Genomic DNA, 27,912 nt, shown 5'->3' with positions numbered 1-27,912 from the left:
CATTTGTTTTACCTCATTTGGATTATTTGTGCTAATTTTAAAGGCCATAGCAGATCCATATTTGTGCCTTGAGGTGCAGCATGCTTCAGCTAAAGTACTTCCGTAGGAAGCTTATCTGGTGCTGCTGGATGGCAGTGTGCTCTCTTCATAAGGAGGCACTGGGTCTGGAGAGAGCTCAATGTGAGCCTCATCCAGGGCAGTCTTTGTAGTGGCCTCCTCGTAGGATGGAGGCAAGCACATGGAGAGGAATGTGGCATCTGGGAGCAGAGTGGAGTAGTGAAAACTCTGCTCGCTGTTCCAGGGCAGCACAGAAAGGAAATTAGACACGTCATGCTCAGGCAGGACCTCAGGGAGGTCAATGCTGAAGATCTGCCCTTGTGGGATGGGGCGCTGGCAGCGGCGGTACAGGAAGAGCAGCAGGAATGCCAGGAAGAGCATCATGGTGGCAGGCAAAATGATGCACAGAAATGGTTCTATGTCATCTTTGGTTGAACTTATGTGTTGTCTACTCTGTAATAGAAGCAAATAGACAGTGTGTTGGATGCATGGTGACCTCTCAATCACAGAGAAGAAAAAAAATACCACATTCCCCCAACAATGACCTAGCAGTTTCATTCCCAAATCATTTTCTGTCTGCATTAGTGCCACTAATGCAATGTGTTTTGCAGGCTAGTGGTTTGCCAAATCCTATTTTCTGGTCTATTAAGACAAAATACTTTGACAACAAGAGACAATATAAATGACAAAGTAGCTAAGAGATCTAGGTTTCTAGGAAAGTCCTTTTTTGTGAGTGGGGAAGAATTCCAACAGCCTGGAACTACATGTATGTGCTATTACTCTTGGATTAGCTGGGACCTGTTCTCTGTGTGAGAGACTGGTTAAGCTTTTAAAACTTGAGACAGCACTGAATTGCAGAGGAGAAGGGCTAGTCATCCATTAGATTGTGCCATTTCTGTTTGGAAATCTCTACTGTTAACTTTAAAGAGCAAACATTATAACTGCCCCTTCCACCAGTACTAACCACCAGCAATACCTGGTCTTTGGCTGTTCCATCCTTACAAGCCAACCCCCGAATAACACTTGGTTTGTTGGGACAGCCAGAACTAGGGCTCTTCCTTGAGCCTGTTCTGTCAGCTATCCAAGAATCATTTTCCCTGTTTAAAAGTCTGACAAAAGACCTCTGCACCAAGCTTTTGGTCGTGTTGTAGTATGTCAGAAGTTCTAAGCTATGGGTTGTTTTTTTTTCAGTGACATGTTTTCTTCTGCTGTGTTTGCTTCAATTTTAAAATTGAGTAGATCTTATTTCCAGTCTAAGTCTATCCAGCTTTAGCTTCTGTTAACTGGAGCTCATTTGGTCTAGAGTCTGTGAAAAATTTCTCTGCTCACTCTTCATGAACTATGGTTGTTCTGGTAGCCGCATAAATAAACTGTAACCTATATTCAACTGATTATCTGCCATGCATTTGTTACCTCTTCATTTCATAGTCACATTATTAAATTATTTGTATGTGGTCATGCTTAGGAAAAAGAATGTAAATTGGTTTTTACTTGTGGCAGCAAAACTGAGCAGACTTCTGCCTTTTTGTTTTTCCCTCTGAGTTGTTGTGGGTCTGAGGCTAAGTCCATTAAAGTCATTTTAAAATGCATCCAAACTATCATGGATTAGCTATCAAGCTTTTTTTCCTCAGCTGCCTTTTAGCTGCAGAAATGCATACTAAAGAATTATCCCATATTTACTGATTGTTTCTTATTAATGAGCTTCTGGCAGTACAAGCTGTTGTCTTACCTCACCATCAAATGGGCTATAAGAAGTTTAAAGAAAACATTTTAGCTGTTATTCTAAGGCAGACATTGAGATATTTTGTAAATGTGGGAGACTTTTTAAAGAAAGTTTGCTTCCAGATGTTTTTACTTTACTTTATGAGGTTCTTAAAACACTACACATGAGAAGTGAGGAAAAAATGGTTTTAGTTTGTGTACTATAGATATTGAGATTCCCTGAGTCCATTGTGTTAGCAGTACTTTCTTAATGGATATTTGGAAGAGCTGAGCTTTTATGGGATAGCATTTTTCATTATTGGTGAAGAGCACGTTTTTCAGGCTTAAACTTGAGGTTTAATTTGTAGGGAGCAACCTGTCAATCAGTTTTAAATACTTATTTTAAAATATCTGTGAGTTGCGTGCTGTTGTGGTTGGCAGTCTTACCTTCTGTCCTAAGTAAGTGTTTGATACTTGAGACTAGTAAAAGATATACTGAGTCCTGATTCCAGACAAACGTGTCACCTCTATGAATCTGTTTTTTTTTCCTTTCTTCGGTTGGATATTAGGTAAAAATCCTTCTCAGAAGGAGGAATAATGCAAAGGAACAGGCTGCCCAGGGAGGTGGTGAAGGCACCGTCCCTGAGCGTGTTTGAGAAATGTGTAGATCTGGCAATGAAGGATGTGGTTAGTAGGCGTGGTGGGAATAGGCTGGTGGTTGGACTAGATGGTCTTAGAGTTCTTTTCCAGTCTTTACTGGTATGTGAATTGCACTGAAAAGAAGTGCAATAAATAGATAAATGACTGTTGTCATTTTGTTCCTGTGCTGATAGAAGCACAGCCTGCAGTTATAATTGCCTGGTGCTGCCTGGTCTGGGACATGGCTTCACATAGGGACTGAAATGTGGAGAATACATAGCATGGTAAGCAGATGGGAATGGACTGAATGACTGGATGTGAATTTACAGATGCTCAGGACCTTAAGCATGAAGTACAGTGAGTTACTGTCCATGGTGATACAGTCTCCTGCCAAAAATTTTTCAGTCTGGTTTTACATTAAGAGGTGGCTCAAGAAAATTTCACTGCAGCTGATAAGTAGCTTGTGTTTAGGTAGATCTACTAAAGAACTGGGAAAAAAACTGAGTGGTGTAGATCCCAGTACTTCTGTTGTGATTTTGTGCCTGTTTCTGAGATAAGAGGCTACGGGGCTACTGAAAAATGTTGCAGAGATCTTGGCATAAAATTTAGGACAATTTTATAGCAATGATACATATACCAAAATCTATCATGAAACTAAACAGGTTGTTTTTTTTTTTTTTCTGAAGTTCTAAAGCTAAAAAATAAACAGCGGGCCAGTATGTATGGTGGAAAATAAGTGCTGGAACTGAAAAACAGAATGCCTTTGAAATGAAGCTGTGTCTTCAATAACTGAAAATACTCTGCCTGTATTACCATGAGTAGCTACTGTGGATTTTGTAATTGACAACAATAAGATTTGGATTTCCAGCATGAGTTAAGCTACAAAAACACAAGGAAAATAGCCCTCATAATGAGAGGAAGGCAGGAAAGTGTGCAACAGTAGAAGGGATTAACTTTCTAAAAAGACCTGGGTGTTTTTTCTAGAAATGATTTTTAGTTGGATGGTCTGGGCATTGTGATCGACTTCCTGCCGTATTAATTCTTTTCATTTACACCTTTGTGAGGAGTGAAGCGAAGGGTCGGTATTCCAAAACACTGAGCACAGCACAGAAATAGTAAAGCCTTTCATTGCTAATCTGCCTGCCTACGTTTTTTTACTGTGCTGAGCATGTACAGTTGCCGGCTTACAGATTATGTGACCCATATGAGTTAAGATGAGCTCTTACTCATGGCCTGTTGGTAAAGGAATGAAATGGAGAGCACAGGTGAGTTGTATGGCATTTCCATAATGAATTGAGTGAGGTTAGACCTGAACACACACTTAGACAAAGGAAACCTGGTACCTACGTTAGAAGGGAAGGACCTTACAAGGGAAAACATGAGTTTAAAGGAAGCTTTCTTATAAAGATAGAAAAAGGAAAGTGGATTTGACTTCCTTAAACTTCCATCGAAGTGGCTGGTGCTAAAATTCATTGTGTTGCTAATGATTTGCCAGAGTTCTTAAAACATTATTGAAATGATTTTTTTTTAAAATAGAGCTTGTGGTCATACCAACATTTTTGATAAGGCATTTGAAATTGAATCAGGGAACGGGTGATTCTGAAATGTTTTCAGTGGGTTTGGAACAATGTCTGCTTTTAAGTCAATAACTGTGGCTCGTGCCCTGGTGTTTTTCTATGTTCCACCCTGCCGCTTAAAGTAGATTTATTATTGTTTGTCAAAAGCCAAACTCTACCAAACAGGAATACATTTTGATGTGTTTCTGTATACATCAACAATGATGCACAGCTTTGAGGTGAGCCTAGATTTACACTGAGTTGTTAAATGCTTTTTAGAATGTGATTGTGTTGATGATGTTTGTTTCCCACAGTCAGACAAAGCCAGTTTCAAGGTGCAAAGGCATTGCAATTCATATGCTGGTTGTCCTACTGATGAGGTAGACTCTTAAAATCATAGAGTTGTTTTAAAGCTGCTTTTCCTCCAGTTTTGACACCCCCCCACACCTCCTCTTTTACAGCAGTACACTTGATAGCTATGTAGCATGGCCAGTGTACTTACGAGTGCTATGTGACATGGATGTTTACTAGGGGTACATGTGCACCTGAAATCAGTTTCCCCTCGGAGAAGCCCTACCCAAAAGCACACAGAAACACATGCAGGCAGGCTGTGTTTTCCATTCTGACAGCTACTCCCCCCCTCCTCCCCACTCGCCTGCCTGTGATCCTCTCTCAGAAGTAATCAGTGCACAGCTTAGAGAACAAGAGTTCATCGTTGCTTGATACTCACTCTTAACATCTGCAGAAAGGCTTCATGGGGCAAGAGCCAAAGCATAAACATGTATTTAAAAGAAAGGAAATCAAGGAATAGTGCAATGTATTCTGCTTTAAAGAAACTTATTTAGCAGCTGCTCGAGCAAGATTTCTCTTTTAACGCTTTTTCCTTCACCACTGATGCATTTAAAACCACAACAATATATACAAGCATTTTACTCTATGTAACTGAGCATTACTGCTTTGATAGCTCAATACCCCCACACTGACTCTGTGCTATACACTGAGGCACTGTACAAATGTATACACTCATGTAAAGTCAAAGGAAGTTCCACAGATGCCGGCAGGTACAGACCTGGAGCTCTGTTTCCAGAAGTGGCCCACCTGGTTCAGTGTTCAGCCAGTCGTAGTTCCCCCTGTCAGCATGTCCAAATTTCCTCCAGCTGCTGCCCAGGAGCAACCTCATGCTTTCATCCACCTGCTCTTTTGCCTTCACTCCTCCACCTTGCTTCACTGCTTGCGGCTGCGTCCTCTTCTCTCAGTCTTGACCCTGCTGGGCTTCTCTCCGCTAATGATGGGAATTGTGTCCCTTTTCGAGTCCAGAGCAAAGGGAGAAAACAAATAAAAACCCCCGTGTCGGGAAGCCAAGCAGGCGGATCTCCTCTTCTCTCTTCACTTCCAAGTCAATCTCCCTGGATTTGCTTCAGTGGCCTACATTACCAGCAAAGCTGGCATCAGGTATCAGGGCGCCCGTGGCTGATAGTGCTCTGATTGGAGGGCTCCCCGCATTAGGATTATTAAAAAGGGAATTTGCATGTGAAGCTGAGACCACATGGTCCTGACTCCATGCAGATAAATAACCGCCTATATTTAGGGATCTAACGAATGCTTTTCCAACAAAATAATAATAAAAAGTCCCTATACCCAGAGTGAAAGTTCCCTTTTTGTTACAGAGTGCAAGAGCCTCCGAAGATCTAGGCAGGTTTTTGTTCCCTGTGGCTGGTGCCTACAGTAAACTGTGAGAGCATCTGCTGCGTAGAGAGACGAGGACAGAAGGCTAAATGCTATGCTGAATTATTTAGCAGTGTGAGAATGCAAACGTTAATGGTAAATCCAGAGAGAGAAGGCTGCCAGGGCAGCTTTGGTCACTGTGAGCATACAAACGCTTCCAGTAGTGAGTTGTCAGTGTGTTTGACTCAGGGCTCACTGGTTTCTGGGGTGTGAGTTATTAAGTGGAGGTTGTTCTGAATGGGAAGCCTTTGCTGTGCTCTTCAAGCAAATAAAATGTCAGGGATGTATATTAACCTCTAATAGGAGTGATATTTAATCTGTGTTGGCTCAGTTGACTCTTACTGAGAAAGAAGTTTGTAGAATCATAAAATTAAATTGGAAGGGACTTTTAAAGTTCATCTGATCCAAAGCCTTTGCAGTGAACAGGGGTGCCTACAGCTGGATCAGGGTGCTAAGAATCCCTCCAGCCAGACCTTGAATGTCTCTGGGGATGGGGCATCCACCACCTCTCTGGGCAATGTATTCCAGAGCTTCATTACTCTTGCTGTTGGAGGTGTCTTTCCCTTTTTTTCTTCTGAGCAGAGGGAGGCTATGGATAATACCCATTTCAACTGTAGTGTGTCTTGTATGGCATCTCAAGGTCAGTCTGTTAAAGCAAAATTTTTGTTCAGGTTTGATAATACAAAATCAGGGAGTCAAGATTCTTAAATTTTATTTCCTGTTTGGACTTCCCCTGTTCTTTTGAGGTCAGTGGTCCCAGAAAACTGTAGACCTTGTTCATAGCAGTCAGGGCAGCCCAGGTGTGAACTGCTGTCTCTTCTGAGCAGTTGAGTCCTGACTCAACAGGTCACACTGAGACGTAAAAATTCCTTTGCTTGGTGTCCCAGGACTCTGTGTGGAAGCAGCAATGACAACTATCCCTCCCAAACTGCAGTGTTGAAATAAATTCCTTTAGGAGACTTGTGGTTTAAATCTGTCACTTCACGTGCAAGCATGAGATGTTCATATACTATCTTAATTAGGGTCTTAATACAACCCCTAAGATTATGAATGCTATTTTTAAAACCTTAGTGTAAATTTGCTTTGGGACTGCTGTGAATAATGAGGAGAAGAGAAAGATGATGTCTGCTTTATGGTATCATTGCCCTGTTTGATGAATTTTAGCCACAATAAGGTGTGCACCTCAAGGACTAACTGACCTAACTTACCCAGTGCTGTGAATTCTTGGCCTTTGGAACATCTTCAAGAGTGATTTAACTGTAGAGCTGAGGCCAAGTGGAAATTTGGGGAAACATGGTGAATTTTGTCATGCAGGTAATTTGAATATAGAATGATGGTTACCTCTTTGGCTTTATAATCAGTGGACCTGTTAGGAAGGTTACAGAGAGCGCTAGAGCAAAGTCTTTCAGCTGCAAGGGGTCTGCAGCTTGTGTAATACACAGCATCTGTATAGATCTGCTTGTGCAAAAGTGAATTTCTGCCATGCCATGTTGAAGCTGCAGAAACAGGCAGGTTTCTAGCAACTCTGTGAATCACTTGAGACCTATTTCTCACAGAGTTCATAGATATCTCCATAGCTTGGGCATGCTTTCCTGTGGAGACTGGGGGGAGGAGCATCCTCTAGTCCAAGCCTCTCAACCAGGTGCCAGGCTTGATGCTTTGATGCATGGGAGAGGCAGAACTTGGGAGCTCTTCAGAATTTAGCCTGCACCAAACAGTCTTTGTTTGTTTGTTTTTTCCCTCCTGACTTTGTTCTTTGAAATAATTCCTTGACTCATTTTGATCCTGTCAACCAGGAGAAAATAGTTGAGGAGGAATGATACCACCTGAGTGATTAAAGCTTTGTAAAGATTTATCAAAGGGTATTGATAATTATCAGTCAGTGTTGCTAATGCTACTTCTAATGTTCAAGCAGGGAGAGACTTTCTCAGGAAGCTGGTGCAGAAAGTGGGCACCTTCCCAGCTCTCAGAGTGAAGATCTGGTCATAAATAATTCATTTTTCCAATGTGCTGAGACATAGGGCATAACTCTATGCTGTATTGCCTCTGATATTAGTATACCCATACCCCTTGTCTTGTCACAATTGAATTGTGTAAAATACTGGTCCCCCTCCTCCTTCTAAGTTCCATTCAGTTACTGGGAGGTCACAGTGAAGTCTGCCAGGAGTCTTCTCCAGGTCGAATGAGCCCAACTCCTTCAGCCTGTCTTCATAGGAGAAGTGCTCCAGTCCTCTTTGTGGCCCTCCTCTGCACCTGCTTCAACAGCTCTGCATCCTTTCTATAGTGGGGGCCCCAGGCCTGGATGCAGTACTCCAGATGGGGCTTCCGTTGCAGCCCATGTTACTGTTGGCCTCCCAACAAGTACACACTGCTGGCTCATGTGCAATAGTAAGTGGACTTCAGGGTCTGTGAAGGCACTGATACCTGCTTTTCCTTAACCCCCTTTTATGATTGAGTTGCTTTCTTGAGGCTGCAGATCCCCTCTGTGTGGGAGACAAGTGTTTGACTTTGTGCCCTGCTGTCAAGGAAAGGCTCTCCTTCAGGGAGAAAGAGAAAATAATTCCAATCCACAGACTTCTGAATCCATGTGCAACTTTCTGAATTGAAGAGTGCATTATTTATCAGAGCATCAGATGAAAGGCTTTTGGCAATTTTGTGCTGTTTTCATTTAGGTGAACTGGATCAGTGCTTTGCTTGAAATAACATACATTTTGGTTTCAAGTAGTGCACACACTGTGCAATAATGCATGTACTGTTTCAATTTGGAGACTACATCCCCTGAAACTGAATCTGTTCTGAGCCTGAAGATTCTGAGCCCCCCTTACAGCTTATGGGGAAGGTGCACAGCCCCCTGCAGCCTGTAAGATAAAGTTTGCTAAAGAACTGAAATATGTGAAGAAAATCTTATATAGAAAGGTGACAAATCAAAAGACATAGCAAAAGTTTTACTTTCTCACTTGCAGTTGTTACTGGTTGGTGACCCTGCACATAGCAGGGGGGTTGAAACTAGGATGATCTTTGAGCTCCTTTTCAACCCAGGCCATTCTGCGATTCTATGATTTGATTGGAAGTTTGCAAGAAAAAAATGTAGTAGCAAAACTAGATTTTAACTTCCTTTTTTTTTTTTTTTTTTTTTTTTTTTTTTTTTCCCTGCATTGGCTCTGCAAACTAATAATCTTTACTCTCCTGGGTCTGGGACTGGTCACAAGAGCCCGCATTGAGATCTTCAATTATTTAGTGTCCTTTTAAAAGGGATTGTGTGAGAGGGAGATGTAAGATCTGCTCTGATGAACACCCCTGCAGCTGGGACTTTGAAAGAACATTTTTATCAGGGCATACAAACTTCTTCCTTGCTTTTATGCCTAATCATTGCATTTCTACATAGAAACAGTTTCCCATGTTTTATCAAGAGAAGATTAATTGCTTTTGCAGGTAAGGGTTTCAAATCAACCGAGAGCCTCATCACCCTCCTCTCCTTACACAAGTTACTGCAATGCATTTACAAAACCATTTTTCACTTTCTCATTATGTTTGACATTCTCATTTTTTCCAAGCTTGAAGGGTTGTCTGTTTCTGACCTCCTCGGCATACTTAAAGGGACAGATTTAAATACAGCATCTTATCCAGTTTTGTTTTTGGTCTGTTGGTCTCCTTGTAGTCTCTGGCACAAAGGAGATTCTGATTTGAAGCGCAAAAAGCCAGAAATGTAAAGTAACTGTCAAAAGTGTAGTTAAGGAAATGACTGAGAAACGTTACTTTGAATAAATATTCTAAATTCTTTTAATTTTTAGTCATTTTATTTGGCTGCAGTGGGAGACGAAGACGTTGAGTCACCTCCATAGATGTTGATGCTAACCACAACAAACAAAGAGCTTCACCATATTTCCTTAGGGATGACGATCCACAGGTATTGTCTCTACTTATCTACCAGTTTCAAAACAACTCCCCTCAACAAAGCAACTCTCCTGAAACAAATCAAGCCAAAACAGAACAGAACAAAACAAATGGTTTTATTGCGGCCAACTTATTTATTTGTTTTTTTAAATAAGGAGCCAGAAAATGGTGTATGCAGCCTGGCTTTCATCTGTTTGGGGTTCTATTGGGTTTTGAAACCTGGATGCTGAGGTCACTGTTCTAGGACATTCTATCAGACATTTGTACAACGAGTTCAACTTGTGTTTGTTTACAGTGATATTAGATGTTAGAGGTTTATCCTGATGGCTACCTTCTCTGCCAAAAGCTCAGAAATTGGAGATCACCTGTTTCATGTGGTTCAACTGGCAGTACCCAAGCCTGATTCTATCTTTTATTTCTACATCCGTCTTGGGCATATTCAGTGGACCAAAAGAAAGATCCGTCTTTGGCACATCTTGTAATGGCAGAGAAAGAAGAGCTTTACCAAAGCTACTGAGGGAATGCATGAGTCTGTATGGCTCGATGGCAGTTTTTCCTCCTCTGAGTCTTTAGGGTGACTGTCTCTTGCTGGACTGCACACGGTAGAACAGCAGAAGGTAGTTTCCTGGAATGAAATTAGATCAGACTGTTGGGATTTAACACTCTTGTTTTGCCAGAAATTGCTGTAAGATTATTAAAGCGTCACAGCTTCATTTAGTTGCTTTGTAATCTGCTCTAATACATCTCTTTTAACCTTCCTGCTGATGGGGTTCTTGTGTAACAGACACTGAAGGCCATAGCTTATTACTTTAGTGCTTAAGTCACTGCTGGGACTAATGGTATGATGGGTATAGTCAAAGGAAATATCTGTTCAGAAGGATAGAGGTGAGATGTTTGCATGAATGGAGATGCCCCTTACTGGTTCTAATGTATTGTATTTAGCAGGATGGAGTAAGAACAGGAATCTGGCCATGTAGGTTCAAGCTCTGATTCCACAAGGCCATGCCTGGAGATGGCAGTAAGCTTCAGCGGGACAACTGGCAGCAGAATTTTTACCCTCAAGACCCTATGGAAAGCCCCAGTTGCACAGCAGTGTACCCTAAATTTTACACAGACTGCTGTCTTGTCACTGAAGCACTCCTGCTTTCAGGAAGCACTGTAACCCTCCTCTTTTAGAGTCCTGGTAGATAATTGCTTTTTATGTACATTTTGCTTGCATTTGAAAGTCTGTGTGGTGGTTGGGCAGGACCTGCTTTCTTGTAATGATTCCTTTAAACTAAACAACAGAAATTACTGATCCAAGTTGGATGAGAATGAGGGATTTGGGTGGCAGAGGGTGCCCTAGCACATAGCCCTGACAAGGAGGGAAGCATTGTATCATTCTTGCTGTTGGTGTGCACTTCTAGAATGGGAACAATTTGAGTGCCAGCTATACACTGTGTGAGAGGGAAATATGGCTGGGGAGTGTCTGGCTTGCAAACCTAACACCATGTGGCTGAGAACTGATGCTGTGTGAATCTCTGCATGTCCCTGGGTTACAGCAACTCTGATGCTGAGAGCATGGAGCAGGGGAGAGGCACTGTCTAGAGTTCAGTGGTAGCAAAGTGGTGTATGTCTACATGTAAGTGGGACGTTAAGAGTTCAACCCCAAAGTAACGTCCTTCCTGCTACAGTGTTTTGCTTCATTTTCTTTTCTCGCAAAAATACCATCTCCAATGGAATCACAGCCAGAAGTATTTTTGCTAGTCATTAATTAATATGGGGTAGAGTTACTTGTTTTGTGAAATTCCGCATATTCTACTCGAACCTTTCAGACATCTTGGTAGCTGAATCCTTCTTTCTCCCACCCCCTGCCCTTTCCCAGCCCAAACTCTGGTGTGGAGCGGTGTAGGGCTCACTCATTTATGCTGTTTAGATCTCAGCTCTCCTTGAAAGTTAAAAACCAAAATCAGTTTCAAGTGGCTGAACTCCCCAGGCCACCCATGAAAGCTGCAGTCCTGCAGCATTTGTCCTTCTCTCAGTGCTGCAACGTTTTGCTTGATTACGAAGTGCAGAATAACTACCTTTAGACAAAACAAACACTGCTATTTTGCATTTGCTTCTTTATTCTACAACACAAGCAACATAAATAGTTTATCATTTTATTTTTTTTTTTTTGGTTTTGTTTTAAAATATTTCCATTTCAGAATTCAGTCTGAACAAAATATACACAAAATACAATTTGCAAGCCAGCTTACAGTGACTTCCCGACCAATGGACACTGAAGAACCAAACAAAGCAGCACAACGGAACGCAGCAGATATAGGAAGGTGTTTTACTAAAGAATAGGAGAAAGGTAGAGGGAGGAAACATGAATGAAACTGGGGAACTGCAGCTAGGTATGAACTCTGTAGAAGGTAAATCCAGTGTAAGAACTCTAGACGTTTACAGTCTCAAAAACATTAGTGGCTCCTCCTGAATATACAGCTATAGAGATGAAGTCCGGGGAATAATGCTTTGTAATAAAATGCTTTCTATGGTAGTCATTATCACGAGATAGAATTTGCTTTTTATTTTGGAATAGGAATAATCAGTTCTTTGGCAAAATGGAGTGTCTACTCCCTTTGGCTTTCTATCAGTTTTCAGCTCTGGTCAGAGGGCCCATGGAAGTAAGTTTGGGGTGTCATAAATAATGACAAAAATGGATGTGGGGAAAGGAAAGGTGAGGGGAACTAAAAGATGGTGCTCCCTGCAGTCACTTCATGCTTTCACAACACTTGCTTCTATCTGCTCCTTGAAATGGTGTGCAGGGCTCTGCTAAGACATGGCTTTAGCCCTTCCTGGCTGGTCTCACTTTGGTATCAAATCGTGCTTTCTTCCACTGATCTGGGGGTTCAGGAGCCGAGGCCTGACTGGGGAGGTGGTATTTATTTGTCCCTGAAGCTCTCCTGCTTCCCTGTGCTTCCCCAGAAAGCAAGGTATTTCCCTGCAGACTATGCTAAGCCAAGGTGTGAAAAGGAAATAAGGCCATAATGCTCCATGGATGGAAGTACGTAACTGCTTTTTGATAAGTGGGATATTGAGTTGCAGGAACTGAAATAGATCCTCCTGCCAGTTTTTCTTAACAAAAAATGCCTTCCATAGCCCCAGTTCCCTGAACCGATGTGGCAGAGGGAGAGGAAGCAAACCTTTGCTTGTGAATTTGCCAAAAATAAAGAGGATTTGAGGGATCTGGTCCCACAGGCAAGCTCATTATTGTGTTAATCCTGGATCATGCAGTGTAGCTCCACTGATATTCACAGTCAGAATTAGGGCATTTCCCCTTCCCTCTGTTTCTGGTTCTTAACTTATCTTGGACCTCTCTGCATAAAGTGAAAAGAATTGTGCATACTTACACTAGTTGCTTTGTTATTTTCTTTTTAAATAGCCAGCCTGTCATGCTTGTCCAAAACTGTTTCGTATGAAATGAAACCGTAGCTGGTATCACATATAAAGGGGCAGTAGGGGAAACAACACAAAGAGGAGGTGAGATTTCTTCCATGCAACTATTTAACTTCCTGGAGACCCAGGCATGTCGCTGGTGAGGGCTGCTGATAGACCCTTATGTTGTATCCCTACAGAAGCTCTGCTTGAACTGGGGAGGCTTAGAGAAGAGGGGTCAATAGCTGCCAGATGTTATCTACATTGCATAAAATCCAACACTTGTGCTTCTGTGCTGTGGTAAATTGGTCCTTTTTTTCTGAAGGAGAAGGTATATGTATTTTTTTTTTTTTTTTAAATGGATGGTATTGCATCATTTCTTCAAAGAACTGTGGAATTACCAGAAACTGAGGAAAAAGCAATCAACAATCTCTGTCTAATTTCCCATACCATGCTTACCACTATAAACAGATCTACTCAGAAGTGATTATAACCAGAATATTGTTCAAATTTCTTGCTTAGGCATAATCTTATAATACTACAGAAATAAGACACAGGAAAGAAGGAGATGGTTTTGTTGAATTTGTTGAATTAAAATCAGTTTATCACTGAGTAATAGCATTTCTAGAATGGATTGCTAAAAGCGAAAATACTTAAATGATGCATGCTCAGTTTCCAACTAAGTTTGTACATAAGAGCTGGTTAGAAATGAAGGTTTGCTATGGTTGGCTTCTTGCACATTAAAACTGGATCTGTGTGAGAGTGAAGGTTCTAGTTCTAGTCCAGGTGCACTGTGGTGCACTGGAATGTGTGCTGGCTCTTGTGGATTTTTAGGAATGAGGTGTATAAAGGACCACAACAGAGAAAGCAATAGCAAGAACTAAACAGGACTTTCCCCTTCCTGAGAACTCGTTGACTTGTATGCAGGAGTTGAAGGATTCAAGAACTGAGTCCAGAGAATCAATATTCCCACTAAGAATGCTAGCTTAGGCAGTCTGAGAGGTGGGCCTAAGCGGTAGCAGGAGATGAGAAATGCAGGCAGCATGCACAGCCAGACCTCTCTACTTGTTACTCTGATGCTCAGGTTTCATACTGGTCCTGCACTGAGATACCACTATATTCAGAGCAAATTGAGATTACATATGGTAACATGGAATACCTAGAGGTGGGAATTACCTCTTGGACAAATGAGGACTCATCAGTGAATTTTACAGTAAAATTAAACAGAACTTGAAGCTCAAAGGAAAAGTACCTTGCTGGATCAAACCACAGGTGAAAACTCTGCTTGTCCTCAGCAGAAATCAGCTTTACTCTGGAAGAAGAGTATTGTTTTATCTGTGATGAGACAAAAGCTGTGTTCCTGTATTTGGTGTTTTACAAGAGAAGTTCTGCCCAGGTCTATGTAACTCTTTCTCCAGTAATTTTTTCTGGATGCTGAATGAAGTCAACTATTATCAAGTAAGTGTCTATCCTAAGAGAGAATTAAATCCGAACATCCTGATGAAAGAACATTAACCAGGAGATAAATGTTCTAATTCAACAGTAGTTGGTTCTATGCCGCTGTTACCTTGCACTGTGGGCTACAGGGCTATAAGTAAGAATATGAATGTGTTACGGGAGAAAGGTGCATGGAGGGCTGCTTTGTGCTGCTGGTTGTGTTTGGGATGGTCAGAGCTAGGGTCTAGTGCCAATACTCTGCACTGGGACCATTCTGTGCGAGTTCCTTCTGTGGGTAGGAAGCTTGCACTGTGAGGCCTGCAAACCCTGTGCCAGCAGCTGTAGGACAAGCGGTCCAAAGTATGAATGGGACAGAGCACACGGGCCTATAAAATGGTGTCTTCACACTCAGCGTTTTACTAATTTGGGGCTCGCTAATATCTATAGCTCTCAGATTAATAGCTCCTGAAGTGGTGGTAATGTCCTCACCTGCTTACCATTTCACACAGAAGGAAAAGGAAGAGCAACACCTGCTAAACACCGCTCACCTAAAGCCTGCTGCTACTAAGAGTCCTTTGTGCTCCTCCTATACTTTTATGTATTATTTCTGGAATGATGCAGTTATGTCCTCATATGGTTTCCTAAGGGAGGGATATGGACAAGGAGAGGCACTAAGGGTGACAATGGGCACTTAGTGCATAATTTGGAAGGAAAAGTTTAAAATGCATTGCAATACAGCAGTGCTTTGGTTGAGCAGCTAGATAAGCGGGTAACACTGGGCTGAGCTGTGTTCAGGTGCTTGGCTGGGGGTAGGCATTTTCATTCTAAGAGCTTCTTTCTAATTTACAGGTAACATGTAGCCATGGTGTTTCCTAGATAACAGGTCCCCTTCTGGAATCCTGAGTGGCTCCCTTGGTACTGCTATCAGTTTTACTTCTCCAACATAAATCAAGGATTTGTTTCAGTTTTAGGTAAGCACAGTGAAGATCTCAATCCCTGAAATGATTGTATAATGAAAATAGTATATTTGACTATCCTTGCATACAGGTGTTCATTCTGATTCTGGCTGCTGCCTAATTAATGTCCTGCTTTAAAAGCAGTTCCATATAGATGCCAAATAAAAAGATTAACAAAGTATAACCAACCACCTTTTTACCCAGCCTAAAGATGTGTAAGAAAGGCCTGGCAACAGAAATCGAACAATATGCTAAGAACTTGGTATATAATCTCACCTGCCTACAAGGAAGCACTCCACCTGTTGGGAAAACTGACCATTGATAATATTATTAAATTACTTTTTTATGAAGTCAGTGCATGTGGTAAGAATGAGTTGTTTTTATGGAATTTTTGGCATTCCTGGAATAATTCTGCAAGTAAAGTTCTGAAAGTAAGAGAAACAGTGTGCCTGACACTGCAGAATAGTATAGGACAAAGTATTCCCCACACAAAAATCTAGCAGTAGGCAAATGGGGAATAGGTGATGGAGGGCAAAGGCAGGATGACAGTGGCAGACTCTTAGTAAACATTTCAGGTAGGGTGATGGCTATTCAGCATGCCTTTTTTTGACTGACCCTCTATTTTTTTTTAGGTTCAAGATGTTAAAAACAGTTAATTGTGCAAAGTCCAGGACTGATCTAAAACAATGACATTTTTTGAAGATGCATGGACCGAAGCTGTATATTTAGTTGGTATGCACGTTTTCAAAGTCTTGGGAGAACATGATTAAGGGATCACCCCAGATTAAATTAGTTCTGATTAATTATTTAAACAACTAATCAACAAATGATGTAGTAGAGGAGTACAAGGCCCGGGGCTGTGACATAATTTGTTAAGCGAAGTAACCCTTCGCTGTGTCCAGTGTGAACATCATCTCATATGTATTTGACAATACAGTAGTCATTCCTTCCACTTATCCCCCTGTTAATAATATTGGCAGATTGTAGTAGTCCTTATATAGAAGTACTGCACAGAGGGAGAATGTACCTATACAAGACTCTGTTCCCTCCCTGTTTACTGCAGCAGATGAGAAAGGGGAGAGAAACAGAAAAGTTAGTTACGTTCTTTTCAGACTATTTTCCATCTTGATTAATTTCAATGTAGAGTGATAAGCTAAGTTTAGTGTAAGGGTCCCTGGCTACAGTAGTTCTAGTGGATGCTAAAGTCAGCTTAACTGCAGTGTTGCCTGAACTGGAGGAACACTTTACTCTGCTGTGAGTGCCAGATACTGGCATGTAGGCTGGCTGTACCTTTGCTCTGTGGTGTGTTTTCCCCTCTATCTTCAGAAAAAACAGCAAAACAAACTTCCCTGTAGCCTTTTGGGGAAATAAATTATACATGTGGAAAAATGATCACCTGTGGTCATAGCTGAAGTAGCAAGGGTGGTGCTGTAGAGAAGGCAGGGTGACAGTGCCTTTTTATTTTTTCCCTCCAAGCATTATTCCACAAGGGTAATGAAAGGAGGAACAGCCTGAGCTTGGTTCACCAGATCAAGACCTGGGATATTTCAGTAATCACTCACTAGCTACCCTGAATATGACCAAATTCCAAAGGCTCTTCTCAGAGCAAAATAAATTTCAACTTTCTTTGCTTAGCAAGGCATATAGGATTGCAGTAATCTTTATTTGGTTATTCCTCTCATGCTTATTTCTGAATGGAAAAAGTTACTCTGAACAAGTTCCACCTTTTTAGTTATTTTTAGTTATACAGGTCTTGCTTGCCTGGTTTGATGGTTCCATTCATAGCAAATTAGAAGTGTGGATGTTCACCTAGAGTTTGATGTGGCTCCCACTGTTGTAAATTTGAATTAAAATGAAGTTTACTGAAATGTATATTGACTTCAGTTACCAGCCTGATTGACTGTCAGATTCTGGGGTCGTTCCAGACCCCCCCGGACGCATTCATGCTTCACCTCCTCTGCTAGTATGAGTGAGAAACACACAGTCTCAAGTGGATAGGGGAAATACATCAACAAGCTCACTGTTTCTTAATTTATCACCAACAAATAGGCAGTTAATGAACCCCAAATACCTCTTTGTTATATATCTTGTTTGTCTTTTCCCCTTTGCAACAGAGCACAGATAGTTTAAATGATGATATCATACACACGGCCCACTCTTCCCAGCCATTCCCGTACTGCCTGACGGACACGGATATCAGTCACGTGGCAAGTCAGCTGGCTGATACATGGGAACACTGCTGGCTGGAGGGCTGTGAAAGTTTGGTCTGGCAGGGCCTGAATCTGGTTGAGAACTGTCAGCACCATGTTGGTCCATGCCTACAAACAAATTGGATACAAAAAAAAAAACAACTCTTTAGAATACCCTTCTATATAGAGAAGTCCCGCAGATGAGGCAGAAAAAAAAAAGTATCTCATCACTGCAGCTTTGTGAAGAGAGCTCAGTAATACCAGCATATTAATTTAATGTTAACTGTCTGCATAATTCAGTAATGTATATTGTTGTTTGACTTTGTATTTCATGTATCATGATCACTCTTCATCACCTATTATTTCATCCCAAAGTGAGAAAAGATTTAATGCTTTTACTGATTTGCTTCCTTGAACTTGCAAGTAAGTTCCTATTTAGCAACAGCCCAGTATTTCTGCTTTGGAATTAACAAAAAGCTTCTTAAATAAAGAAGCATTAACACAAGTACCCCCACATTTTCGAAGGCCCTACGTAGCCTGGGGCCCATAGCAGTAAGCAAAAGACTTCATTGTTGGTTGTTTTTAGGAAAGTGCAGCTTTGGCCTCAGTCGAAGAAAAACTCTTGGAAGCTGTACTGGTATATGCCTGATAACACCTCCCCATCAGACTGATTTTCTTTTGATGGAACAGAATGAGGTTTTTACCAGTGCCAACTGCTGAAATATTCAGTCCTCATCATGATGATTTCTTTAGGTAAGGAAGACATCTTACAAAGAGACTATAATTATTATGATAAAAGCAACAGAAAAATACTTTAGGCACATTTTAAATTATTTCCATTATTAGCATTCTTTAAGTTTCCTACCTGTATCTGGGCCTCTGCATCTCTAACAGATATATTCAAGGAGCTGACTGTGGATCCTGAGCGTGGTCTCTTCTCTTGTCTCAGGATCTCTGGGCCAGCACTGAATGAATGCCTCATTTGACCTTGGTCTATAAGATGTTGTGGCCTCTGGAGTATGGGTGAGTCCTGCCCTCTGGAACCCAGGAGCTCCCCTTTCTTTTCCACTTTTATCTCTTTGGTGAAGGATGTCACAGACTGCTGCTGCTGCTTTCTTTTTTTGTATTCGGTCATGAACTTAGAGATGGTTTTGTCAGTGGCTATCGTGTAGATCTTGTTGCCAGCGCTCTCCCACCATTCTTTTTTCCTGGTTTGTTCTTTTTTCTCTGGTTTAGGACTTGAGAGCGGGGGTAATAGCAGCATTTCTCCACTTCTTGGTGTTAGGCTGTCTCCCAGTTGGTCCCTCGTTTGACTCCGGTCATCTTCTGATGGAGTGTCCTTCCCAGACTGCCCTCCAGTTGATGGGGTCGAGGTTTCTGAATGAAAGGATGGTAAAATGAAGAATGGGTCTCCTTTGAACACTGGAGGCTCCTCTATGTTATTCTCCAGGTCTAGGTGCATCTGGATATAGTTGTTGCACAGTTCCATGCAGAGCTTATGAAGCCGCTTGATCAGCCAACCCCAGTCTGCATTGCTGACAGGCTGTACACTCAGAGATGGTATTCGAGCCCTCCACTGTCTCTTCTCTTTTCCCCGAGGAGGACTGACCTGGGCAGTTTCTTCAAAAATGTCTTCGTCTTCTGAAGAGCACTGTTGTGATGAGTCAGTGCTTCTCTCATCGTCCTCAAAGAGGATCCTCTTCACTTGCTCTGCAGTGATGTTCTCCTGGTTTGTCAGGATAGCACAAATCAAAGCATGGAAGTAAATATTGAAGCTCATTGCTGACTGGCGATATAAGTTGGCAGCTCCACTAATGCCAGACACTTTCTTTAGTAAGCACTTCAACCCAGGCCTGGTGTCAAACTCTCTGGCTGTTCTATAGGAGTCCAGCAGTAAGTCAAAGATGACAGCCAAGTTTTGCATGGAGATGTACCTGAGAAAACCAGCCAACTTGTTTTCTGGTACTTGTATTGTCATTTTCTCCTCTAAGTTAGAAGGGCCTTTGACAAATTCTTCCAGTAAGATGTCATATAAATTCTGGAGCAGTACTTGGTGTGACAGCAAGCTCACCACTATTGTCCTGAAAGGAATACTTGGTAAACCAAGTATAGGAAGGAAAACAAATATATAATTGTATATTTTTACTAGAAGTATGGGAGTATTTCATGCTTTAGAATCTAACATGAAAGATGCGTGTGAAAGGCCAAAGTTTTAGAGCCTTGTTACAAAGAACTGAATGAAGGTGAAGTTATCTAGAACAGTCTTTCAGCCTTCCAAGAAGGGATGATGCTTTCATGAGTTAAATAACTGACCACAGCAAAAGCATTAATGGAACTTTGCAGAGGCAGTATTAAAGAAAGCTCTACTATATATATATATATATATATATATATATATATGTATATATAATATATATATAAGTAAAATATATAATATATATTAAGTAGAATATATATTATATATAAATTTTATATATATATATATAAACTATAGCTACAGGTACTCAGTATTTTCAGACTGCTGTAGTTAAGGAATTTGTTAACACATAAACTATGTAGCACTTTTGTCCTTGGACAAGTACATTTTCTATTTTTGCTGTTACTGAACTCAAAGCTAAGAATCATTCTTAAAACTCCTTCACTGGCATTTTAGCAAACCTCAACTTTGCCATGACAAATTGAGACTTAAGCTGGTTTGCCATTTGCTTTCCATTTCCAATAATGCCAGCAGTTTGTCTCAAAAATAAAATGCAGAGAGAACCAACCAATAAACAAATAATCTTCAGAATCATCAGCAGTGCAATGAAACATGCAAAGAAGCTTCAAGTCCTGATGAATATTTGCTCCTAAGACTTCAACTCAAATACTGAAGTCCTAGCCTTGTTTCTTATATGTAATACTGGGCAATTCTCTCCTGTTGGATGTTGTGAGGCATTCTAGATCTCACTGATATTTTATTTGCACATTTGAATGGCAAACTCTCCCAGACAAAGTTTTCAGGTAATTCACGAATAAATAATATCGGCAGGCTTACAGGCAGGGAGGTTATGAAGAAGGGGTGGATTATAGTTAAAACAAGACATTGGCATCTTGCAGATTAAAACTTATAAACTGTGAAGCCCATCTTAAGTAAGTCAGTAACTGTAAACAAGTTTGCATCAGATTAAAGCTGTGGTATTTTAAATAGAGTTGATGCATGATATGTACTTGTTTCTATTTAGGGAACTATGAGGGATCACAGTTTAAGAAGCATTATTACAAGATGAGGAAAAGACTTTTCACTTCGCTTGCAATACTGAAGTTTTAGGTCAAAGTTTACTTTAAACTTTCATGTAACATAATATGCTCAATTTAAGACCTTTAAAATCCTTTTTCCTTGTGTTAATTGATTTGTAAAGCCAAATAAATGGTCTTGATTTAAAAAGGAAAGAAGAAACCAAAAGAGTAAAAAAAGACAGTTCTGAGACTTTTGAGGGCCTGACATATACAGAAGTTATAGGTGAGAAAGAACAATGCTTCTACGGTTAGCTTATCTATGTCAGCTTGCTTACTTGCTATAGCTGTAGCTGTCAGTGCTGATATAGTGGTTAAAATTAAGTCTTATTATCTGACAGCGGTACAATCTTAATTATTAATACATACATTGGAGCTCCTTGTGGGGACATAGTTTTCTGCTGTAAGAATCATTAGAGGCTCTGACTCAGAAAAGCTCTTAAGAGCTCATATAATAGAGTTTAAATGTGTACTTGATTTCGAGAGACTAACCCCATTCCAAAAGCAGGAGCAGTATGAAGGAGATCTGCTTTCTTTATAATAGCCGTTAAGACAATTTACAAGGCCAATTTTAATGTACTAAATTTTAAAAAGCAACAAAAAACAAAAACAATAAACCCCCCAAAACTAGAACAGAACCACAGGTGAAAACATGATGCCAAAGCTGGCTAAGGACACTATTATCTTATTCTGACTGAAGTTTGGACCTGAAGTATATCATTACTTTTAGGAAGAAGAAGAGCTCCCTTACCCCAGCTTCCTGTGAAACGGATGCAGCACCAGGGAAACAAATCAAAAGGGAGAAGAGAAAACTCCACTAAGGTTAAAGTAAAACTTCAAATGCCATAGTTACTAGCACGCAAGACTGGCATATTACTATGCTGCTAGCAAGTAATATGAAAAGCAGTGACACACTGTCCACTTTTTAGCCCTGTTTTGGTGAAAAATGAATATTGCTGGGGTAATATTTCACCATCAGGGAACATGCTTTTTGCAGTTGTTAGACAAAGAGCAGTATGAGATCATTCAGAGTTTGTATTAATTGCAAGCTTTATTTGTTTAAAGACTAACTTCTTGTTTGCATGGTCTTTCTTCCTGACCATCCATGGAAGGGCCATCACATTCTGACTCCTGGTTACATGCAGTGGTTCAGTTTTGAATGAGAATGCCTGAAGTGGTCCAGGTTTGCTATCTGGTATAAGACTGTTTTATGTCATGGACTAAATACCTTGCAATATAAACACAAACCCTGAATGCAGCACTAATTCTTGGCCCTGTGATATTATCATGGTCAAATAACCAAGTGCAAGCAAAAAGACATTTCCTTTTGCAGGATAAGACTAAAAGTCATGCAGAAACAGTCTTCTGAGGTGGTAAAACATAAAAAGTTTTCTTTAAAAATAAAAAGTGCCAAGCAAAAACAGAAATTCCCTTGACTCGTATGTTGACAGCTTTGCAGATTTTCATGTAGCCTCTTTAAACTGCTCCAGATTACCCATTAGCCTACTTCAACCTTCTTAATCCAATAATAGTGAATTTAAAAGACCAGTAAGTGTAGCAGAAATTATTTCATTTGCTAGGTATCCTTACAAATATAACAGTACATTGAAAGCTTTCTTCAAGCTGGTATTTTTACTCCTCTAAGAAAAGAATCTCAATATGAGAAAGGTTTCCCTAATATTTATTTTCTATGAGAATTCTTTTCCTAGTTGCATCTACTTACTTTCCTTTCCTTTAAAGATTTGCATGACCTCCTTCAGGTACTTGCAACCTACCAACTCTTACTTTCTATCAGAAGTTTTTTAGAGAGACTTGTAGAGGCACATCTCCACCAACCTGACAATATTTTTACCTTGCTCTTAATATAATAGTTTTCCTGAGAAGATAGATATTTTACCTTCTCTGGGTATGCCCATTTGGTTTCTTATCTGGTGGCAGGTCAATGACGAGCACACATGACTGGGCATGTTCGAACCCTTCCTTGTTGTTAGGGGTCTTTGGGGAGCACTGAGTCTCCAGCATGAAGACCTAGAAAATGACAAATTACATAAAACAATTAGGTTTACCATGTGCATTGGAACCATGGAGGGCCTTACAGCAGAATTTCATAATTTGTTAAAGATCTATGACAACTTATTTTACAGTGATGATAGGAAGATACTACCTCTAAGTACCGTGTATAGCAAAGACCTGCTTACACAGCCCATTCCTCCTAGAAAGGTTTGTTATTGGAAGGATGGTTTTCAGCTGCAAGGAGACACTGGACACCTAATTTGTACTTTCTTGGGAGAGAAGCAGGGAAGCAGCTCTCACTTGCTGTAGTTTTGTTTCATAGTTTAGTAGATGTGCTAAATCAGGCAAATGCCTCTGAGGGCTGTCTCTTAGAGAGGCCTAACTGCTCCATTTCCTACTTTATGAGCTTTGCCTCTCTAGAGATTTAGTTTTAAAACACTCTATTCAAAATAAAATCTTTCCCTGCCATGTTGTTTGCGATCACAAATCCTGAACATCTGAGACATCTCAAATTTTCAAGCTGCATCAGGATATGATTAAGGATATAATTAAGTCAGAAATTGACACCAAACATCTGTTGGCTCTTTTAATCCAGCTGCATACCCATGCAGAAACTGCCATATAATGACTGCAGGTCATTAAGTCCAGTTTGCTGTATTTCAAGGAACTTGTTTCATACAAACACTTTCTCAAAATGAACAATAGATAAAAGAACCCTGAGAAGGTTTTCTCCCAGACTTCTTTGTCAATTAGGATTTAATGTTGACACTGAACTAATGATTTAAAAATCATCACTATCTTCTAATTCTCAATAACCTTCTCTTCAGTCTATACTCATGTACTTATAAACGCACAAAAAAAAATGTATATTCCTATTCAAATTCTGATTTGAGGAGTTGAACAAACCCAGTTATTGCAGTGTAATATCACAGTCTCTGCTCTAATCGATTTTTCTTGCCCCTTGAATTTATCCGCTCTTTAACAAAATAATCAGAAATGCATATGATGTTCTAGATGAGTATTCATTCATATTCTATTTCCTTTCTGTGGCAGAAAGGTTTCCACTTATTTATGTTAGAATTGCCATTTTTAAAGCTATACTACACAACAGGCGTGTAGTCCTGATCAAATGCCAAGAATTTCCTCTAATGCCCACTTACAGGGTAAGTTCTAATGTATTTGTTTCTAGTCTTTATTACGTTTTCTCACCACTACTGTTAGATAAATGATAACCTAGTGATGAGGAAGTCTCATTCGATTTGCTGTGCTAAAAATGTACTCAAAGAAAAGCCCCAACTTTAAAGCCTTCTCCACCTTGCCCTGAAATATCAGCCTCTACCTGTTGTGCCATTGCTCTGATTCTCCAATATTCAGCCTCAGCACTCGGCGAGAGGGAGGGGGCTGCCACCTTCACTTCACAGGCGTCTCCACTAAAGCTTTCAGAACCACTGTGGAAATAGCCCAATAGGTTCTATAGAGAAACACAACATCAGACTTTCACTGTGCGTTAAATCAGTGGTTGTAGAAATGTTGAACCTGTTCATGTGTAATACAAAATTCATAGAGGGAGGGATTTCTCCCAGTACTATCAGTGAACCACCTGCTATTCAGTACTCAGTGTATTTGATGCAAATGCATTACAGCAACTTATATACTGGTGAATTAAAGGAAATTTTTTGTCACATGGTGGTAAGTTGAAAAATAATCTATATGGAGCATGCAGCAGCATGATCAAGTAAGCAACTTTATCTTCTGTCTACTCTTATCCAACTCAGAAGAACAGAGGAACAAAGGGTAAGGATCTGCTTTCTCACTGGTGGGGCAATTTAAAGTTAATAACCACTGTTGTCTGTAAAATACTTAAATAAAAGATTTCAGTCTCCATTTTTGATCCAATGCCTTTCATTGTGATTAAATATATAAACAGCAGAAACTACAACAATCTCATTTTCCAGCCTCTGTATCCAATACCGTGTGTGTGTGTGTGTATGTGAGTGTGTGAGTGTGAGAGAGACAACTTGTCAAAAGTTAGTGTCTATAATTAGTTTTGACTGTCAGCGAAAAGGCAGTTTACCTTTACTGGCTCCAGAGTGGCAGAGAATGCATCCTGCAAGGCACAACATGCGAGCCTCCACATCTCTTCAGTAAAAACAGGTCCTGCTGTCACTAATACATACCTAAAAGTAGGGAGACGGGAAAACATTACCATAAGAAATAACTGAACAGTTCTCACCTGTAATGGGAGAAGGTTGAAAACTAAAGAAAAAGTCCATTTAGTAACCAGCTAATGATATTCAGAATCCTAAGAATTAATACTTGTTATCCTGACCCCCTCCTTTTTTTTTTTTTTTTTTTTTTTTAATATAACACTGAATTTCTGACTGCACTTTCCTTTGATTTTCCTCCTTAAACAATCACCTCTCCCAAAGAAAAACCATATGATCTGTAAATATATAATGGAGAGTTTATTTTGACCATGATTGCAATAAACTGAAGACTGTAAAGATATCCACTACGCTCAAAGACCTATGAATTCCCACAGAAAGCCCCTTAATTATTTTTCCTGAGGATTAATAACTGACCAACTGTATATACATATTGTACAAGTATTTTTTACAGGAATATACACATAGCAATGTACAAAACTACAGGTTCTGAACCAGACAGAATACAGAAAAAATAAAAAGGCTGATAAGCCTACAATAAAGATACATTGCACATTTCTTCTGAGATGCCAGCCAGCTTAATCTGTCCACAAGTACTTCAAAGATATCTTTTATTTTGAATATGCTAACAGAGTATAAAGAGATTGTTACCTGATACAAGAGCAGCCAACTCTGGAAATAATTTCTGTTGGTTCTGCTACACAGGCAACCAGCAACTTGAAAAGATCTTTTAGCATAGTATTGATCATATTTTCATAACCAATATCTGTGAGGAGAAGACACAGACTGGTTTTATTTAGAGTCATTACATTTGCATTGTAGTTAAAGACAGTCTTACTGCAATTCAGAGACTTCGTAAAACCCATTATTTTTATGCAGATTGATAAATAGCAGTGGAGTTCAATTTTGAAACATGCATCCCACCCTACTGAAATGAGAAATGGTCCTTTTGAGGTTAACAATTTAAGATGCCTAGACTTCAGTTGTACTAAAGAAATTCTGTTAGCTTCCGTTTCTGAATGTTATAGTTCCTTAAGATCAAAGTCCCGTTGTCTTCTTTTGGAAAGCGTAATAAACACTGTGATGACTTACTTAATTTTGAAGTTAGTCCTTGTCTAAGCAACAGCATGGACTAAATAACCTCTACAAGTCTCTTTCAAGTTGTATTTTTTTCTATTTCTTATTAGGAAAGAAAACAAACAGAAATCCTTAACTCTCCCTCTGTTGTTTTGCACTTGAGCAACCAAAAAGCAAAGAAACCCCTTTCCAAGGTAGTTATTCAGTAACATGCCATTGAACAACTGCCAGGAGATTTGATAGTGTTAGGACATACCTGAATGTATGAAGTTTTGAATGTGCTCCACTACAAGTTCACAAGAAAGGCCAATGGCATGCTTGAAATTAGCAGATGCCACATCCCAATAGGAATGGTCACCATGGCTGCGATGGAGCCAAAGGGACATCGTAGGAAGCAGAAGATGTACAACTGCATAAATGCCAAATCCTGGGCCTTAAAATAAACACAGTGATGGTTGCATATTTTTGCTTACACAGATTCAAGACGCGTTTCTTAATTTACATTCAAGATGCATTTCTTAATTTACTCCAAGCTTGAGGCCAGGGGGGATTCTAGAGAAGGCAGGTTCTGAAACTCTTTATAAAAAAGAGGTTAAGAGAGGGGTGCAGTTGTAGATTTCATTGAGAGTTTAGTTTTACTTCTGAGTACATGAATGTTTACTCAACTGTGAATCCCCTGTGCTTCCCGGGAGGTCTACAGGACTGTATAACTTTATCAGTTCAAGCAAATGTTTTCTGTAGCCAGGACACTGCCAGAATACCGCACCTCTTTATTTGTGCATGCAGGACTTCAGCATACTCCTACAACGTGCCTTCTGTCACCACAGTACAATAGGCTAACTAACTGGAACCACAAATCCCATTCTGAGAAAACTCCATTGTATTTGAGCATGTCTGTGCAGCTCTAGCGTGAAGAGTATTACAGTTTATAGACATGGGTTAGGATTCTAGGAGGGACAGGCCAGGGCTCCAGTAGCTCACAGTTTATCCTTTAATTACCAGGTGTCTTGGCAACATCCCGCAGCAATTCAAAGAGCAGATCTAGAGTTGGAGGTTGGTGCTGGCGAGGACAGTTGGATATGGCAGTTGTTAATTCTTCCAGCAGAATAATCCAGACATTGATAAGGCCTACAAGTAAGAAAACAAAGTTTAAAAAGCAGTGTGATGCTGCACTGACCACAGGTGGAACCCTCAGAAAGCAATGGAGACAAGGGAATCAATTAACTTAAAAGATCATAAGTACTTTCTTACTCACTGCTGCAGTATAATTGCAGAGAGCAATATCAGTTTTTGTCTCTTTTCCTTCAATTAAGTTTCATGTTTTGTCCCATTCTTCTTCCTCCACAAACCTTTTTCTGTTCTGTTTGCTACTCCCACTAGTCCAGTTCTTGATTATTATTATTATTTTTTTATTTACTGTATTTTCATATCTTGATTGACAAGTTAGCCTGTGAAAATTGAACCTTATAGTTCTTTCTTTTAACAGCATATAAAATGCAAAGTCCGGTAATGAAGTGTCTTACAAAAAGTGCAGATGTGGTACCTGTCCCAAGAAAATACTCAACCCCTTCTAAGGGCTCTGAATTGCCCCTAAAAAAGATTAAACTAGGCTAAATGTGTTTCATTTACAACTGGAAAAATTAAAACTGTAAGAATGCACAGGAAATCCTGCAAGAAGTACAGTTGTATGTGAGATACATAACCCTAAGGGATTCCACTAGTAGTGGGAATCTGCCCAGAACAGTTTGTACCTGTTTTATACAGAATTGTTTAATTATCTAAGTAAGGAAACAGCACAACTCACTCAGCACTAAGTGTGGCTATCTTCAAA

The 27,912-nt window shown here is 40.1% G+C and overlaps 2 protein-coding genes across 3 annotated transcripts in view; both read right to left on the bottom strand.

The window, feature by feature from the left end:
- Positions 1-111: 111 nt before the first annotated feature.
- SMIM28 (small integral membrane protein 28) lies at positions 112-5,133 on the bottom strand. Its single transcript, XM_072330719.1, has 2 exons — positions 5,023-5,133; positions 112-510 (listed from the first exon to the last, which is right to left on the bottom strand). Exons 1-2 carry the CDS (start codon positions 5,131-5,133, stop codon positions 112-114), a joined length of 510 nt encoding a protein of 169 aa, XP_072186820.1.
- A 6,528-nt stretch (positions 5,134-11,661) lies between these two features.
- The window catches only part of ARFGEF3 (ARFGEF family member 3), an 81,938-nt gene continuing 65,687 nt past the window's right edge, over positions 11,662-27,912 (bottom strand). For both annotated transcript variants that reach the window (XM_072330699.1, XM_072330700.1), the window contains 8 exons: positions 27,081-27,209; positions 26,338-26,514; positions 25,656-25,770; positions 24,914-25,016; positions 24,179-24,310; positions 22,724-22,854; positions 18,419-19,646; positions 11,662-17,682 (listed from right to left, as the gene is read on the bottom strand). In XM_072330699.1, the coding sequence (XP_072186800.1) occupies positions 17,491-17,682; positions 18,419-19,646; positions 22,724-22,854; positions 24,179-24,310; positions 24,914-25,016; positions 25,656-25,770; positions 26,338-26,514; positions 27,081-27,209 (2,207 nt within the window). In that variant the 3' untranslated portion in view covers positions 11,662-17,490. The remainder of the gene's footprint in view (positions 17,683-18,418; positions 19,647-22,723; positions 22,855-24,178; positions 24,311-24,913; positions 25,017-25,655; positions 25,771-26,337; positions 26,515-27,080; positions 27,210-27,912) is intronic.

The sequence above is a fragment of the Excalfactoria chinensis genome, chromosome 3 (genome assembly GCF_039878825.1).
Source record: "Excalfactoria chinensis isolate bCotChi1 chromosome 3, bCotChi1.hap2, whole genome shotgun sequence".
NCBI lineage: Eukaryota > Metazoa > Chordata > Aves > Galliformes > Phasianidae > Excalfactoria > Excalfactoria chinensis.
The sequence above is the reverse complement of the archived record's forward strand: the minus strand, read 5'-3'. Positions and strand labels throughout refer to the sequence as shown.

Excerpts from the sequence above, each read along its gene's own strand:
- SMIM28 (XM_072330719.1), bottom strand. The coding sequence starts at position 5,133 with ATGAGGTTGCTCCTGGGCAGCAGCTGGAGGAAATTTGGACATGCTGAC. Across the intron at positions 511-5,022 it reads TTCTGGAAACAGAGCTCCAG|AGTAGACAACACATAAGTTC; the intron begins GTCTGTACCTGC and ends CTTCTATTACAG.